At 46.7% G+C, this 17404-nt stretch overlaps 7 protein-coding genes across 7 annotated transcripts; 3 read left to right on the top strand and 4 right to left on the bottom strand.

Annotated features, from left to right (window-relative positions):
* Positions 1-23: 23 nt before the first annotated feature.
* LOC108136664 (zinc finger protein 79) lies at positions 24-2309 on the bottom strand. The gene is made up of 2 exons (XM_017257988.2): positions 1659-2309; positions 24-1351 (listed from the first exon to the last, which is right to left on the bottom strand). The coding sequence occupies exons 1-2, from the start codon at positions 2247-2249 to the stop codon at positions 599-601; spliced, it is 1344 nt and encodes a 447-aa protein (XP_017113477.1). The 5' UTR covers positions 2250-2309; the 3' UTR covers positions 24-598.
* A 300-nt stretch (positions 2310-2609) lies between these two features.
* LOC108136373 (zinc finger protein 771) lies at positions 2610-3181 on the bottom strand. The gene has a single exon (XM_017257486.2). It carries the CDS (start codon positions 3069-3071, stop codon positions 2610-2612), a length of 462 nt encoding a protein of 153 aa, XP_017112975.1. The 5' UTR covers positions 3072-3181.
* A 63-nt stretch (positions 3182-3244) lies between these two features.
* On the bottom strand, positions 3245-5489 carry LOC108136662 (zinc finger protein 3). The gene has a single exon (XM_017257986.2). The coding sequence runs from the start codon at positions 5387-5389 to the stop codon at positions 3968-3970; it is 1422 nt and encodes a 473-aa protein (XP_017113475.1). The 5' UTR covers positions 5390-5489; the 3' UTR covers positions 3245-3967.
* Positions 5490-6083: 594 nt separating this feature from the next.
* On the top strand, positions 6084-7829 carry LOC108136637 (phenylalanine--tRNA ligase alpha subunit). The gene has a single exon (XM_017257957.2). It carries the CDS (start codon positions 6196-6198, stop codon positions 7690-7692), a length of 1497 nt encoding a protein of 498 aa, XP_017113446.1. The 5' UTR covers positions 6084-6195; the 3' UTR covers positions 7693-7829.
* Positions 7830-8235: 406 nt separating this feature from the next.
* Positions 8236-9438, top strand: LOC108136379. The gene has a single exon (XM_017257492.2). The coding sequence runs from the start codon at positions 8338-8340 to the stop codon at positions 9250-9252; it is 915 nt and encodes a 304-aa protein (XP_017112981.1). The 5' UTR covers positions 8236-8337; the 3' UTR covers positions 9253-9438.
* A 408-nt stretch (positions 9439-9846) lies between these two features.
* LOC108136554 (mothers against decapentaplegic homolog 3) lies at positions 9847-14982 on the top strand. Its single transcript, XM_017257861.2, has 2 exons — positions 9847-10368; positions 11064-14982. Exon 2 carries the CDS (start codon positions 11263-11265, stop codon positions 12712-12714), a length of 1452 nt encoding a protein of 483 aa, XP_017113350.1. The 5' UTR covers positions 9847-10368; positions 11064-11262; the 3' UTR covers positions 12715-14982.
* On the bottom strand, positions 14953-17052 carry LOC108136555 (zinc finger protein 234). The gene is made up of 2 exons (XM_017257862.2): positions 16372-17052; positions 14953-16044 (listed from the first exon to the last, which is right to left on the bottom strand). Exons 1-2 carry the CDS (start codon positions 16621-16623, stop codon positions 15292-15294), a joined length of 1005 nt encoding a protein of 334 aa, XP_017113351.1. The 5' UTR covers positions 16624-17052; the 3' UTR covers positions 14953-15291.
* Between the last annotated feature and the right edge of the window lie 352 nt (positions 17053-17404).

The following is a 17404-nucleotide window of genomic DNA, read 5'->3' as shown; positions in this document are numbered from 1 at the left end:
CCAAAAAAAAAAACATATTTGAGTAAGATGTAAGGAAGTTTATTGTACTAGGTTTTGTGCAAAACGGGTTCCTTTTGGTCCACAAGGAAGAATACTTTTTGCTTAAAACTAGCTTAATTATGAACAGATTTAACAGTATTTACACATTGCCTCGATTGCTAGCTAGAACAGAAATGGTTAGCAATTTTCATTTAAATTTAGACAGAGTTACCTATCTTGTATTAATCTTTGACTTACTCAATATTTTAACTATTAAAATATAATATATATATTCATAATAGTAACTCAAAACATTCGTTGAATACCTTTTGCTCTGAGAACACTCATATTGAAATAATGGTAATGACATCAACAAAGGTTAACTATTTTAAAAACAAATATAATACTATTTGGAAAATACCTTTTCTAATAATATACGCTTGTTTAAAACTATGGCAGATATGTGAAAAAGTGTTTAGTGATAGTGTAACCTGAACTAAAATAACTTGTACAACGAACAAGTAAACTATGGACGTAGTTGTGTGATGCATCGTAGATGTTATGTGAAAATAATGTCTTTAGAAATACAAATGTTCTCGTTAAGCTATCCCCAATTCGGTCAGTAGGTGAACAGCATCTCGATGGGTTCCGCCTCGACACCCTCCGTCGCATTGGCCGCCGCCTGGAGCTTGTGCGCCCGCATGTGAGCGGACAGACCCGCCGCCTGAGCATAGGCATTGCCGCAGATCTTACACTTGAACTTCTTGATGCCCAAATGCAGATGCTTGTGGTGGTACAGGGCCTTCGGGCGGGAGAAGGCCGAATCACATTTGTCACACTTGTAGGGCTTCTCGGTGGAGTGCATCGCCTGGTGCTCGTTGAGCAGCGACTTGGAGGCAAAGCTGCGGGCACAGGTCTGGCACTGGAAGGGTTTCTCACCCGTGTGGGTGCGCCGGTGGACGATCAACGCCTCCCGGTAGCGGGATCTATAGCCGCACAGCTCGCACACATAGTTCCGCTCCTCGTTGTGAACCCGTCGATGCGAGGTGAGGTTGTGCTGATTGACGAACGACTTGCCACAGTTCTCGTGCTCGCACTTGTAGGTCCGTGCGCCGGAGTGACCCTGCACGTGGCGGAGCAGGGAGCGCGAGCTCTTGAACACCTTGGCGCACAGCTGGCAGGCGAACTCGGTGTGCTCCTTGCGACGATGCTGGGCCAACGCACGGTCCACATCGAAGGTGGCCTCGCAGTCGCCGCACTTGAACGCCTGCGGGTGCGGGTGGCTCATCTTCAGGTGCGTGTTTAGGTATTTCTGGGTGGTGTACTTGCGATCACAGTGCGTACAGTTGTAGTCCTTCGGCTGGCGCTGCTTCTGCAAATCGAACATATTCAGCTATTAGAGAATGAAGGCAAAAACAATTCTTGTCCGCTTAAAAACATTTTATGTACAATACTTCCTAATTTTTATATTAAGAATGGATGACCACTAGGGTCTGTAAATTAAAATGTAAATATATGCGGGGTTTGCTTCAGCAATATTCAGAAATTATTTATATAACTTTAAGCAACCTCATTTCGCTATACAATTATGATTATTTCTTAAATGATTTCAGAGCTTGGGTATAAAAATGGTCTGTCCGATTAATTGACTTTAAAGTATAAAATATCTTTGTGGCTACCTTAAAAACGGACTGCTGGTCCTCGTCGTCATCCTGTTGGTTATCCTGTGGATTTTCGACGCCCATCAGGGCCTCCAGGTCGCAACCTCCGTGGTCGGAGTCGGAGGAACTGCCAGGATCTGGCTGCCACTTTGTATCGATGGCCTCCTCATCCTCGGAGTATTTATCCTCAAGCGCCATGATACGCAATGGATTTCCATCCTCCTGATCCTGCTCCAGTTCCAGTTCTGCCTGGGTATCCATATCAATGATATCCTCCTTGGCCAGGAACTCCTCCTTGAGGCTGGCCACCACCAGCAGAGGCGATGCTTTGTCCTGAGCAGAATCTTCAGTTCCTGTTCTCGATCCCGTGACCGTCTGGGTCAGTGGCCTGCCCTCCTGGTCGAAGTGGACGTTGCGAATGTGGCGGGCGAAGTCCTCGAACCCAAAGTGCTTCATCTCGCAGAGCAGGCAAATTAGTTGGAAGCTATCGGCCTCCTGTTCGTAGAAGATCTCGCCGCATTTCGGACGCAACTGCTGCTGGGCGTGCAGGCGGACGTAGTCCACGTTGGCGAGGCAGTGTCTCAGCATTCTGCGCCAGCTAATTCGCATCCAAAGTTGCAATTTTGCATTAAACAAAAATCAAAATAAAATATGTAAACAAAACTTCGATAGGTTTTCTGATGATATTCGATAGATAGTGAAGTCTCGAACCAGGGAGGGAAATTCGACAGATAATTAGCACGGCCTCGAACCAGGGTGGAGAACTACCGGTCAACCGGTTCAACTGTCAATTTCAAGTTCAATTCAAAATATGAAAATCTTGATTTTAATTTTACACAAGCATTTAGTTGACTTTTAAGCGTTATTATTAAGAATTGGGAAAAAGCCATTGAAAATTTTAAAATTAAACTAACACGGTTACTTTTTTGAATTTATTGAAACGAGATAAACTTCCGCCGCCCAGAAAAGTCACTTCTGACTTTTTGCCGAATCTTCAATGGCCTGCGGATCCCTTAGATCCGTGGCCCGTTGATTCCTTTGCCGGTGCATCCGCTTGTGCTGGGCGTAGCCCGCCGCCTGGGCAAATGACTTGTCGCACTGCGAGCACTTGAAGCGCTTCCCATTCTCGTGGAGCGGCCTATGATGGTACAGGGCCCGTGAACTGGAGAAACCCACATTGCAGTCGGCGCAAATGTGTCGCAGGCGACGTTGCCCGGCGTCCTGGTGCCGCTCCAGGTGGGTTTTCAGCTGGTAACTGGCTGGGAAGCTCGCCTGGCACGTGGCACAGCTGAAGGGCTTCTCGCCCGTGTGTCGCCGCCGATGGATCTGCAGATTCCAATGGATGCCCGTTTGATAGCCGCAAAACTCGCACATCAGTCGCCGACCAGCACCATCCGAACTTGGAGTTGGAGGCGCCTGTTCCGACGACATGGTCGCGCCGCGTCTGCTTGTGCCAAATTGTGCTAATCGCCGGCACTATTGTTAGACGCACCGATTTACCAGTTGGCATTTGGCCGCTTCAGCGGTCGGCCGATTAATTGCTGTCAAAAGAGAACCAAATGGTTTGGCTAAATTTAAATTTAAACGCGGCACCAGGTGGGCTCTTTTGTGAATCAGATTCTCTGCTATATATTTATCATTACAAAAAGGTTAACCGCGGAAATCATCGCACCGTTTCCAAAGTGGGATTTCCAATTCGAATATTAGCCACATCCGCTGGCCGGGATTACGGCTTATTACCAGGATGTTTCGTTACGGTTTCCCTTTCACATGACTCCATCCGAATTGATTCGGTTGTTGGAAGCATTTCGTTAAATGGCCTTAAAATGTAGTTTATCTTTAACAATGTTTAGTATACATTCGAGTCAATCTTAGTGAATTAAAAAATAAAAAAAAGTGTCACAATAATAAACAGTTTCACTCAGTTTACTCAAAGTGGCTTAAAATGTTTCAATATTATATAAATATTTACATTTGCGCAAAAGAATTAAAAACTATTCTCCACAGTTCCTACATTTAAACTTAAACAAATTAACAACTTGTAGTTTACCTTACCTCTAGAGGAAGTTTACCAATTATTTACACTATGTGCCAAATAAATTCTATGGAAATCCGTGAAATGAAGACCGAAACAAACACACAACTTTTGGTCCGTCAACAAACCGGAGCAATAAAAAAAAAAACCATTAATTATGGCTGTCTCCTAAAGCCTATGCCTGAGTTCCTAAACTTAAACATCGGAATTGGAAGATACAAATCGCTTGTACAACTTAGTCTATATCCTTAGGATCCTGCCGATCCCACTGACCTTATTGACCCTACTGACCCTACCCGTTGAGCTCGTCGTTGCGGTGCTTGCGCATATGGCCAGCGAGTCCGGCCGCCTGGGCATAGGCATTCCCGCAGAGCTTGCACACGAACTGCTTGGTGTCCGCGTGCAGGAACTTGTGATGGTACAGGCCCTTCTGCCGCGAAAAGGTGGCTCCGCAGACGCTGCACACATGCGGTCGCTCCGTGGAATGCATGGCCATGTGCTCCCGCAGGCCGGAGTGGGAGGGGAACCGCTTGTCGCACACCTGGCAGCCGAAGGGCCGTTCGCCCGTGTGGCTCCGGATGTGAACGCGCAGCGTCTCCTTGTTCCGGCAGCTGTAGCCGCAGCTCTCGCACACAAAATTCTTTTGCTCCGTGTGCACCTTGCCGTGGTTGCGCATGTGGCGCACGGTGAAGAAACGCTTGCCGCAGCCGGGATGCGGGCACGGCACGTTCCGTTCGCTGGTGTGCTTCAGCTGGTGGCGTTTCAGCTCGTGACGCGTCTTGTACCGTCGGCCGCACACCACGCAGGCCGCTCCGCCGTGGGCCTGCACCATGTGCTCGTCCAGCAGGCGGAGGCGCGGCAACTGGGCCTCGCACTCCAGGCAGGTGAAGGTGGTGGCGGAGCCTCCGCCATCATCGCCGTTGTCGTGATCCCGCTTCAAATGCTGCCTCAGGCTGTATTTGCCGTGGTAGATCTTGCCGCAGTGCTCGCACTTGTGCTCCTGGCCGGACGACTTGGAGGCGGGCGCATCCCTGGGCGGCTCGTAGTCCGCATCCGGATCGCTGTCGGGATCTGGAGAGGCGGCATCATCCTTGTGCTGGCGCATTATGTGGCGTTCCAGGACCTTACGGCTCTGGTAGACCTTCGTGCAGTGCGGGCAGGAGTGAGGAGGTGGCTTCAGGCAATGCCTGGTTTCTAGGGTGTCCAGGTCCAGATTGATGCCGCTCTCCTCCTGATCGGAGTCCTCCTCCTTGTAGTCCACCTTGAGGGCTCTGACTTGACGCAGACATTCGCTGCCCGCAGCCGTTTGTGCGCTGTGTGCGTTGTCCCACTTCATGATGGTCCTGCCGGGTCGCTCCTCCTCCTCCTCGTCCTGCTCCCGCTCGAGGGCACCCCGCTCGTCCTCGCTGTCCTCCTCCTCGTCGCCGCCGATCTCGTACCAGGCAAACGGATTCACCTGCGCCACAATGGGCACCGGCGAGGCGTGCTCCCGCTCCTGCTTCAGGTCCACTCCCGCGTCCGCCGCCTCCGTCTTCAGCAGCCCGTTCTCGAAGTGGACGTTCTGGACGTGCAGCAGGAAGTCCCCGAACACAAAGCTCTTCATCTCGCAGAACGCACAGTCGATGCGGAAGCTGTGCAGGCTCTGGAAGTAGATCTCGCCGCACTTGGCGTTCGCCATCCCGGCGTATGTGTCCGGCTTCAGCGACTTGAGCATGGTTGCGGCTCCCACCTGGCCGTTGCTCGCCAGGATTCGCGTCCTTTTTTCGAATATTTTCGTTAAAAAAAAAGCAACGCAAACTTTTAGTGTTGCTAGGCGTCAACAGCTGTTCTTATTGGAGCTGCCGTGATGTTAAATAGCGTGAAAACTAGCTAGTTTGTAAAGCTTAAATTCTATTCTAATTCAATCGTTTACAATTTTCTTTAAGTATTATTTATTGTTTTGATAAGTTTTTTAAATAATTATTTTACAAAAAACTATTTGGAAGACATTTCTTATTGGAATTTTCCCAACATTAGGAATATTTTCGGCAAACTCTTCTCTTCTAAGATTTTAAAGTCCAATTTAGGTCATTATTAGTTTAAAAAGTTTTATTAAAAATCTATATAGGGATTTGATTATTATTCTAGGTGGAGTTTACATTGTGTAGACTAGCTGGAAATGTGTCAGCTAAAACGGATTCTTAATTTTCAATTCTCTAATTTTCAGATCAGATTTTTAACAAAAAATCATCTTAATATAACAATTCAATTCAGTGCAATTTTCTATTTGAAAATTAATCTTCTTGCTTGAATGGAAATGGATAATTTTTTAAACAGTTTGAAAAAGCATTTAGCTTTTTTAAATCCTATTCAAATGTCTGATTAGCCTAGCCAGTTCAATTCCGTCAGTAGGCAACACTGGCGTTGGCGGGCTTTCCAGCACTGCTCAATCCTGCGGTGTGGCAAAACGCAACACGAGATTTCGATTTCGCATTCCGGCATCGAATTTACCATTTATTTGAAGCCATATATCTGCCAGCGATGCATCCCGATCTCACGGAGCGCATTCTCCAGCATCTGGAGACCGCCGACAAGGTGGACACCCTGGACCTGGCCGGCCTCTTCTCCGAGGATCACCAGAAGATAGTGGGTGCCCTGAAGAGCATCCAGGCGCATGGCGAACTGGTCACCGCGGAAACGGCCACTCACAAGAGCCTGGGCCTCACGGACGAAGGGCGCGCCGTTGTGGAGCACGGCAGTCACGAGGCCCTGGTCTACGCCTTAGTGCCGCCGGAGGGAATCGCCCAAGCCGCTCTGATGGCCGCCGGCGGACCGAATGCCAAAGTGGGCTTCAGCAAGGCCATGTCCCACGGCTGGATTTTGGTGGACAAGAGCGTCAGTCCGCCGTTAGTGCGGCGCAAAGTGGACACCATTACGGATTCGGTGCGAGAGCAACTGCAGCAGGTGGCCAAGGGCAAGGGGGACCAACTGCCCGCCAAGGAGGTGGCCGATTTCAAGAAACGTAAGCTCCTGCAGGAGACCACCACCAAGAGCTTTGTCCTGACCCGTGGCCCCGAGTTTGCCACCACTCTCACCAAGCTGGAGACGGATCTCACCGTGGAAATGCTGGCCAGCGGCTTGTGGGATCAGCTCAAGTTCAAGTCGTACAACTTTGATGCCTTGGGTGCGCCACCAACGCGTGGACATCTGCATCCGTTGCTCAAAGTGCGCACTGAGTTCCGGCAGATATTCCTCGAGATGGGCTTCTCTGAGATGCCCACCAACAACTACGTGGAGTCGTCTTTCTGGAACTTTGACGCACTGTATCAGCCACAACAGCATCCGGCTCGCGATGCCCATGACACATTCTTCGTGAACAATCCGGCCAAGAGCCACAAGTTTCCGCAGGATTATCTGGAGCGCGTCAAGAAGGTGCACTCGGTGGGTGGCTATGGATCCAAGGGTTATGGCTACGACTGGAAGCTGGAGGAGGCGCAAAAGAATCTGCTGCGCACCCACACCACGGCCGTGAGTGCGAGAATGCTGTACAAGTTGGCCAACCAGGAGGGCGGCTTCAAGGCGGCCAAGTACTTCAGCATCGACAAGGTGTTCCGCAACGAGACCCTGGACGCCACCCATCTGGCGGAGTTCCATCAAGTGGAGGGTGTGATCGCAGATGTCGGCTTAACGCTGGGCGATCTCATTGGCACGCTGTACGAGTTCTTCAGGAAACTGGGCATCACGCAGCTGGAATTCAAGCCTGCGTACAATCCGTACACAGAGCCCAGCATGGAGATCTTCTGCTATCATCCCGGCCTGGCCAAGTGGATCGAGGTGGGCAACTCGGGTGTCTTCAGGCCGGAGATGCTGCTGCCCATGGGACTGCCGGAGAACGTAAACGTGATCGCCTGGGGTCTGTCGCTGGAGCGACCCACCATGATCAAGTACGGCATCAACAACATTCGGGACCTGGTCGGACCCAAGGTGGATCTGAAGATGGTGGAGGAGGGCCCAATCTGCCGGCTGGACCACGCTTAAAGCCCTAGAAACCTTAGGACCTGCGATCAAAAAGCATTTTTTTCACATACGAATGTTCCAAAAATATTTATAAATCAAATTGCCACCACAACAAAAAATTGTTTAAATGGGCATACAAATAGTTGTCGAAATTTATAGTTCAAATTAATTAAACAGCCATTCTTTAATTCGGAAAAGTTGAAAATTAAAATAATGTTCATATTTTTCCCAACATTCATTTTTAAAATATGAAAAGAATATATTAAATTTATTAAGAAAACATCATTCCAATTTTGCCGCCCTTATTTAGATTTATTTAAATCTGAATGCCGTTGTTCAGCACTGAATAGAGATCGGCTGTTATTAAGGGTGTCGAGTGCATTAAAAATATTGTGCAAAAAATGTTAAGTTGGCTTTTCCAAAAAAAAAGCATGATTTGTTACGAATTAAATGAGGTTTGTGCAAAAAATTTGCATGCAAACTTACTTAAATAATTTATTTTATCGAGGTGAGAAGATCTACAAACCATGTGACAACCCTGCCTCAAAATATTCGTCACACCCCCACATACGCACACATACAACGAAACCCAGCACACACACGTACCCGCGAAGAAAACAATAACAAACAAATTTGTCATCGTCCGCTGGAGTTTTGGCCCTAAAAATGACATCCAATCCAACGCATACCCTCCACCAGGCAATCCAAGCCAAATTTGGCCTCCAGGACGCCAGTGTTTCGTCAAAATTGAGCAGTACAAGTACAAATAGCAATTCCCCACAAACGATGCCCAGATTTGTCATTCCGCAGCTGAAGATTCCACAATTGCAACTGCAGGCATCCACGGATACGGATGCGCTTGCCCAGCGGGCATCCCGTCAAGCGGCGGACGCCCACAACCAGTTGCTGCTCAACGAGATCCAGTTGCGGCGACGCCAGCGATCCGAGAGCGAGAACAAAGGACCATCCGCGGGATTTGTGATTCCCCAACTGGGAACGACGCCAAAGGACATACCCATGAATATACCCCTTTTATCCCGACTGGAGCGAGGTGTGGATCAACTGCAGATCGGGGACGTTGCAGGCGATGGAGCCACAACACCACTCATTGACCTCTCGTCCACGGTGATAGCCGGGAACAAGGACGCGCCGCCCAAGGAGTCGGCGAGCAAGACACGCCAGCTGACCACCACCAGCCGGGAGAACTTTGTCATACCCTTCATTGCCTGCGATCGAGGTCGAAGGTGCACCCCCACTGGCGGTCTGCTCGGAGATCCCGCCACGCGGAGATCCCTCCACGCGGAGGGCGACGACGAGCTGGCCGACCAGACGCCCGCGAATACCGAGTTTCGGGAGCAACCAGGGCCCATTGGCCACATGCTGGACGCAGTGGTGGGCTATCCAAAACCGAGGACACCCCGGCTGGAGTACGCCGTCACGCGGCTGGAGCGGCAGCATCTGAGGATGTGCCAGCGGGAGGATTACGGCAGTCAGGTCAAGAGATTCCGCTTCGAGACGCCCTCGCCGGATGAGCTTGTCAAGCAGGCGCTGCAGAAATCCTGGCGCGCCTCGCGCACTTGACTACTTTAGTTGATAATTACCGATAATTAATACCCAATTTTTCAAATATCACTCACTCATTTAAAATATCCCTCAACAAGAAAAGGAAGCATATATACCCTTGCAGTTATTGCAAAAATTAAAGACTTCTTAAAACATCTACGGACATGGCTGATCAAGAATAAATATACTTTATACGCTCGCAAATGTATCCTTCACTGACTGAAATTATAAGGGTATAAAAATAGGCCTACTGTGATGAGAATATATAAATATATATACCTCACAATGAAAGAAAAAGAATTTATCGTTGCTCGGCCAAACAAAAATCGTTCGCTTCTAAAAAAATTTTCATGAGAAATTAATAATAATTATATAATAATATATTACAAAAATTCTGCCTTTAAAAAGTAAAGAATAGTAAAATATTTCGTGTTACTGCTTAATTTTGGAGCCAACTTTTTATCTAAGTTTCTCATCATTAAATAATTAACTTTCCGTTCCCAAGTTCCACACCATCTTTCACCGATGCTGGCATTAGTGCGTTTTTCATGCGCTGGTGCCTTTTTAGTATTTTATTCAAAAAGTCGCGATTTACAGTCGGTTACACTTTGTTGGGCACCAAGTTTGGGCACACTGCATCTTTGCTCGCAAAATCGCGAAACGCAAAAAATTAAATTAGCTTTATCAAGTTGTGTTGGTGAAAAGGAAACTGAAAAAGTATATATATTTTAACGTTTGAAAGATCAGCCAAAGAAACAAACAACAAGAAAAGGCATTATAATAAATATTCTCTGTTCTTGTTGTGCCTGTGTGTTTGAGTGTTCTCGTGTCGGTGTGCGGTTTCTGTTTATTAGTGTGCGTGTGCGTATAGCTGTCACTTTCTGGCGCGCGCACAAGATATATACACACAGAAATTTGAAAAAGCAGTGGCCCCCAAACGCCCCACGCCCCCTTTCCAGACAGCCGCCCCCGACGTTGCCTTCTCGCCTGGATGTGTGCGCCCGGTTCCGGTGCCGTTTGGTTACCGTTCTGGATCTGGAAACAGTGTGCGTGCGAGTGAGAGGGCACCATTTAGCAGCCAAAGGAGCAAGAGAAGGAGCAGCAGAGGAGCTCGAGTTGCCGGTACCGTTACAGGTAATATATTTATTTATTTATTTATTTATATAATGCTAACCTATAGTTAAAGCTTAATGCTAACATAAATGGATGGTGCTATAGCTATTAGATGCCTTCAGGGCAGGTAATATATATACATACAGACAAGTGTGTGGATACATGGATACATTCCATAGCGGCTGTCCGTCTGTGTGTTTGTGTGTGCAATTTTCATGCACATTTTATAATTTTTTTTAACCCCTCCTGCTTGCGACGCTTGTGGTTTTTGTTGTTTTCGGTAATTTATTGCGCCTTCGATAAGATGGAAAATTCCAAGCTGCCCACAGATTAGGCGTATATGTATATAAATATTCTAGTTCTGTTTCTGTGGCTGCTGTAACTCAACAAAAAAAGCGTCTGCAAACGCAGACATTTGACCTTGTTGGGGACAACAACAATAGCGACAATAGCAACCCACGCAGACGATTGCACTGAAAGATTGCGTTTTTGATTTGCGATTTTATTTGTGGAAGTTGGAAATCGAAATTTGGAAGAAATCTGAATTAAAAGTTAATAGATTTATACACACGTTCCGGCAATTATCACAAACATCGTCATCAGGGTCTGGCTTTTATCAGATCCAACCGCACACACACACACACACACACATGCAAGCCAATTATCAGGTTTTAATTGCTGAAACACGCACAACTAAACTTATTCCACTATTCCAGATCAAAAACATACACGCGAAAAAGGAGTGGAAGGAGCGCAGTTCCAGTATTCAAGACAAGCTGATCGAACAAACACAAAAAAAAAAAAGGAGAAAAACAAAGTGAGCACCATTACCATTCCACTATTCCACGGGAACGAGGAGCAAGTGGACGAGTGGAGGAAACCCGGAACCAGGAGAACTCCCCTTGAGACCCTGAGATGTTGCCATTCACCCCGCAGGTGGTCAAGCGTTTGTTAGCACTCAAAAAGGGCAACGAGGACAACAGCGTCGAGGGCAAGTGGTCGGAGAAGGCCGTCAAGAATCTGGTCAAGAAGATCAAGAAGAATTCGCAGCTGGAGGAGCTAGAGCGGGCGATCTCCACACAGAACTGCCAGACGCGGTGCGTGACGGTGCCGCGCAGCAAGCCAGCTCCCGCCGGCGAGCATCTGCGCAAGGGTCTGCCGCACGTCATCTACTGCCGTTTGTGGCGCTGGCCGGATCTCCAGTCGCAGAATGAACTAAAGCCCCTCGACCACTGCGAATACGCCTTCCATCTGCGCAAAGAGGAGATCTGCATCAATCCGTACCACTACAAGAAGATCGAATTGTCGATCCTGGTGCCCAAATCGCTGCCCACGCCGCCCGACTCCATTGTGGACTATCCGCTGGACAACCATACGCACCAGATACCCAACAACACCGACTACAATGCGGCGATAATCCGCAGCGCCTCGTTGAGTCCGCCGCAGTACATGGAATTGGGCGGTGCCGGGCCCGTTTCCGTATCGTCCACCAGTTCGACACCCGCCACAGCCGCCGGAGGCGGTGGTGCCTCCTCCTCCTCGTCGTCCTCGTCCGCCGCCTCCGCCTACCAACAGCAGCAGCAGCAGCTGTCCTTTGGCCAAAACATGGACTCGCAGTCGAGTGTGCTCAGCGTGGGCAGCAGCATTCCCAACACCGGCACCCCTCCGCCCGGCTATATGAGCGAGGATGGTGACCCCATCGATCCCAACGACAACATGAACATGTCGCGTCTAACGCCGCCCGCCGATGCAGCCCCAGTGATGTACCACGAGCCGGCCTTCTGGTGTTCCATCTCCTACTACGAGCTGAATACGCGCGTCGGCGAGACCTTCCACGCCTCGCAGCCATCGATCACGGTGGACGGCTTCACCGATCCCTCCAACTCGGAGCGCTTCTGCCTCGGCCTGCTGTCCAATGTGAATCGCAACGAGGTCGTGGAGCAGACGCGTCGTCACATTGGCAAGGGAGTACGGCTGTACTACATTGGCGGGGAAGTGTTCGCCGAATGCCTCAGCGACTCGTCCATCTTTGTACAGAGCCCGAATTGCAACCAGCGCTACGGCTGGCATCCGGCCACCGTCTGCAAGATCCCGCCCGGCTGCAACCTGAAGATCTTCAACAACCAGGAGTTCGCCGCCCTGCTGTCGCAGTCCGTGTCGCAGGGCTTCGAGGCCGTCTACCAGTTGACGCGCATGTGCACCATCCGCATGTCGTTCGTAAAGGGCTGGGGTGCCGAGTATCGCCGCCAGACGGTCACCTCGACGCCCTGCTGGATCGAACTCCATCTGAACGGGCCGCTCCAGTGGCTGGATCGCGTGCTCACACAGATGGGTTCGCCGCGGCTGCCGTGCAGCTCCATGTCGTAAGCGCAGCGGCCGGTTCCGGTTTTCAATTTTCCCCTTCCCAGTTGCCCGCACCGTAAGCGACGGAGATTAAGCCCATTTTGAGCTGACAAGAAACCAAGAAAGCCCAGTACGGCGCTGACAAGTCACACTGAAGAACTGCAGCAGCAAGGATACCATCCTCAAGAATTTGCTGCATTCAGTTACATTTACTCAGTCTTATTGGCAAAAAATTTCGAATTTCAAAATTGCTTACTTTTGATCGATTTTTATTTAAACTACCTGAGCATATATGCAGTTAAAGATTGAAATACCTTTGCAAAGGTATTAACCAGGAAAATTAAATATAAATCGGCAAGAAAGTGTACAAATTTAAAACGAAGAATAGCTGGGCATGCGGAAATTCAAATCTTGCTGAACTAATTATTGAACCGTCTGTCCTACCAAGTATTTCTTGAAAAGGCTCGCAAAAACCGAAAATACTATAAATTTCTTTGTTTATGTTTATAAAACTCACACACTTCTTCAGTGTTACTTGTCAGAACCTCGACGGGAAAGCAAAATGAGAATCGGAATTGGTTTCAAAGAGAAAACCAAGAAAAATTCTGAGAGCACATATGAAATAAGTTCAGGCAAATTATATACGAGTACATACTTGAGTAATTGAAAACCAGTGGTAGATGCAAACCAGATACAGATACAGATACAGATATATCTATATACAAAGAGCACACACTTACATGTGGGATATATATATCTTTACAAGCATATATGAAAGAGAGAGAGCATGTATTTGGCGTTACAAGTTTAGGACTATATATTGTGTAGGTGGAAACGTGAAGAGTTACAGTTTTCGATAAGAAGCAACAATTTTTTTAAACATTTTACACACAAAAATGAGCAAAAAAATAACCTAAATGAAACCGACCAGGAACACACAAAACCAAAAGAACCCCGAATCTGTGTGCGTAGAGTTGGTTAGCGCTAGAAGCGAGAGAGTCAAAATTCTTTGAGAAAGAAGCAAAACAATTATATCGGTGATTTGAAACAAAAAGAAAAGAAAAGAAATGAAAAGGATAAGGATAAGGATGAGCAAAACAGGAACTGGGATTTATCAAGCTTGAAGCTTACACACACAGACACACTCTACCATACATTGCAAATGTACATAAGACCAAAAGAATGAAATTATTCACGCAGGACCTCCACTTGATCGAGTATGGGATTATAGATATATCCGTTTGATGATGGTTGTTACACGTTTGGATTTTCGCTTAGTACGTGTGTGTGTTAAAAATTCGTCAACTCTCAAAATGAAGTCAGCAGATTAAGCAGCTCTTGTTAGTCGTAATATCCGTAAAATGCGATCATATATCCTATATGTAAAGCACTTGCCCAACAAAATTTGTGTGCCGCAAACCAAGTCAGACCCATCTAATGGTCCCATTTTGTTCAGAACTGCATTTATTGTGTACCAAATGAGAGATTCTAATTTCCTTATCACCCTTTGGATTCGAACCAATAGCTTAAGCATTTGTGTTGGAATCAATATGCAATATGGTTTGCCGGTGTTGAGCGGATTTTGCTTGGCAAGTGCACGTTTTTCTTGGGTCTAGATCTTAAGTCTATATATGTAACAAAATTCGCTAGCTTATATTGACATTTAAAGAGCCCAAATCAGTTTAAGTTCGACTTCAATTTGGTTTTACTTCCTTGCTATCCTTGCTGATTATTAAAAATTTTTTTTTTTTGTTCACTGCTTCGCTGTTACAACCAAAAATATCTGTACCGCCGCTCTTGCCATCTGGCTTCGGCGTACCTTTAATTTAAGTTTTGTCTATTGTTTTACCCCTTTGTTGCTTTTAAGTTTCTCACGTAGTTTTGTGTGAAGACAGTTAATCCTGATTGGCAATCAATCGAATAAACGACCGCGACCGAGATTTTGTTTTGTTAATTGGCTCAAATCACGGTTTTGAACCGCCCTCGGGTTTTTTGATTAATTAATTGTTTTATGTATTGTATATCCGGCTAAACCCGCTAATAATGTAATGTAATCTTTAAGTTATGCCTAACGAAACAAAGCAAAGCAAAGAAGGCGAACATACAGCAACAGTCAGCAGTCCTCAAATCCGATCGGCAGATCGGACGAGAACACAACCAGAGAATCAGCAACCCCGTACCCGTAACTTTATAAAGTATAAATACAAATATATACATATATCTAATATGCAAGCATGCAGATAAAGACAAACAGAATTCGTATATATTAATAAACACTTATATTGAATGGAAGGCCCAGCCCAAGCACAATTACAATGAGGTTTGGGTAGGGCGTATCTCAGATTTCATGGATTGGATTTGAGTAGGTAGTGGAAAGGCTTGCGCTTGCACTTTCATGCTAGCTTATGATTTTTATGCTAACAATACTAGAAATTGTATCATTAAATTTGTTAATGCTCTTTCAAACAGAGCAAAATATAGAAATTTGCAAGCCTTTCCCTAACAAACAAGTACTCTTTGATAAAAAGAGAATCAAAAGTTTATGTCAAAGTTGGACAGCAAACTAATGAAACTGCTGCACTGTGTACAACCAGCTTTCCGTCAGCGTTCGTGCACCTTGAGGTGCTGTTTGTGGTTGGATTTGCGCAGGAATCGAGCTGGACAGAGTGGGCAGGCGAACGGACGCAGTTGGGAGTGGGAGATCTGGTGGTGCTTCAGCTCCGAGGAGCTGAAGAATTTCTTTTCGCACTGCGGATGCGGACACGCAAAGTCCCGCTGGTTGTAGTGCCTCTTCAGATGGATGCTCAGGTAGCACTGATCCGTGAGGACCCGGCCGCAAACCGGGCAGGTGAAACTGAGCACGGACGACTCCCGCTGCTCCTGCTCCGCCAGCGTTTGCTCCGGATCCATTTGCGCCGCATGCCTCAGCTTCGTGTGGATGCGACGGGCATGGATGGAGTGGAAGGAGAGATGACAGTCTGTGACCAAACATGGATACGGTTTCTCGCCGGTGTGGAGTCGTCGATGGACAGCCAGGTAATTGGCGTACCGAAATCCCTTGCCACAAATGTCGCACTTGTGTGGCCGTTCCGCCGTATGGGTTACCGCATGGATGCGAAGCTTGTTCAGCTGCCGAAATCCCTTGCCGCAGTCCTCGCAAACATGCGGTTTCTCGTCCGTGTGGGTCATCTTGTGGATGCGCAGATTGTAGGCCTCCGAGAAGCGTCTGCCGCATACGTCGCAGGTGTGATCCTTTCCAGCTTTCTGGTTTCGTCTAGCGGGTGGAGCCCGCTTGGGCTTACATATATCCAGTGGTTTCTGTTCTGCGGTGATGGTGTTCTGCTGCTGGAGAGCCTATATATATTTAATATATATATATTATTATTATTACTTTGTTGCGGTCAAAAGATCTATTCAATTTTTAAAATGCTAAAATGCACGTTATATAACAAAATATATTTTTTTTCAAGATTTTTAATATTTGGTTCAAAAAAAAAATATTTATCTTTTATATGGAATATTCTTTAAAAAACTGTTGCAACTCGTATCTACTTTAATTCATATTAAAATATACTATAAGTTTTAAATAAGGTAGATACCAAGCTTTAAAGCTGTTTCACAAACCCATATATTTATCTAATAATTTTTTGATTTTCGTGATAATAAATTCCCACTTCTTACCCCATTCACAAGTTCCAAAAGATCACACTCGGAACCCATATCCATTGGCCCTCTTTCTCCGGATAGATCTTCCAGTTGGGCAAACAGTTGCAAATCCTCGAGGCAAACGCCATAATTACTCTGATCCTCTTGCGGGAAACTCATATCCGTTACGGATATGAGATCTGTAGATCGCATGTTGGTGCTTCGCTTCCGTCCGGATTGCTGCTGTTTCGCCAACTGCCGTCCAAGACTTCCGCCGGCATCGCACATAAAAAAATAAAGCCAACGGAGTCCAAGCAAGCGTCGATAAGATTACGCCTTGTTTAATTATGTAGTATTATTACAGGTTGTAGTTGTTGGCCATGGGTGAATCAAAGAAAACAAGCGGGTTGGTGGTCGCTTGTTTTTTATTTTATCGAAATGTTCAATAAAGTTTGCCTATAAATGAATGATTAGTCCGGTCTGCACTTTAAACGCTGGCGGTGTTGCGCACTTTGAGCCAATTGGACGATCCCCCAACCGACCCCGACTACTACTACTACTCCACAAACATGTATAACCGACCATTTTTCTAGCGCTCAACTTTATCGGGTTGCCCTGATAAGACCCTGTGCAACAGCCCTAATCGTTTGTTTTCGTATAGCAAAGTGGTAGGTAGCTATGGCGGAAAACTCCAACTCAGATCGAAGGTGTTTCCCGTCGACGAGAGATCATCCATCGCCACCCATTTCCCACGGATTCAAAGTTCGAAATGAAATTCAAAGCAAATCAAACATTGTAGATCGTCAATTTGGGGGGACAGTTTGCATACATAGGTGGGGCTAAAATACATTTTCGGATGGGGTAGTCCAAGTCTATTGGAGCTACAAATAATTTAATTTCACTAAAAAATATTAACTGATAAAATAATAACTGATAACTATGTACTTCCATGAAGGTATTCAAATGTCGTTAGATACATTTGCAAGCGGGGTATTGTTATAATAACAGTCATCAGCAGTTAGTCATAGTTTAGAGCAAGACAAAAGTCTATATAGAGGGTAAATTAAAG

The sequence above is a fragment of the Drosophila elegans genome, unplaced genomic scaffold (assembly GCF_018152505.1).
Source record: "Drosophila elegans isolate 14027-0461.03 unplaced genomic scaffold, ASM1815250v1 contig_149, whole genome shotgun sequence".
Classification (NCBI taxonomy): domain Eukaryota; kingdom Metazoa; phylum Arthropoda; class Insecta; order Diptera; family Drosophilidae; genus Drosophila; species Drosophila elegans.
The sequence above is the reverse complement of the archived record's forward strand: the minus strand, read 5'-3'. Positions and strand labels throughout refer to the sequence as shown.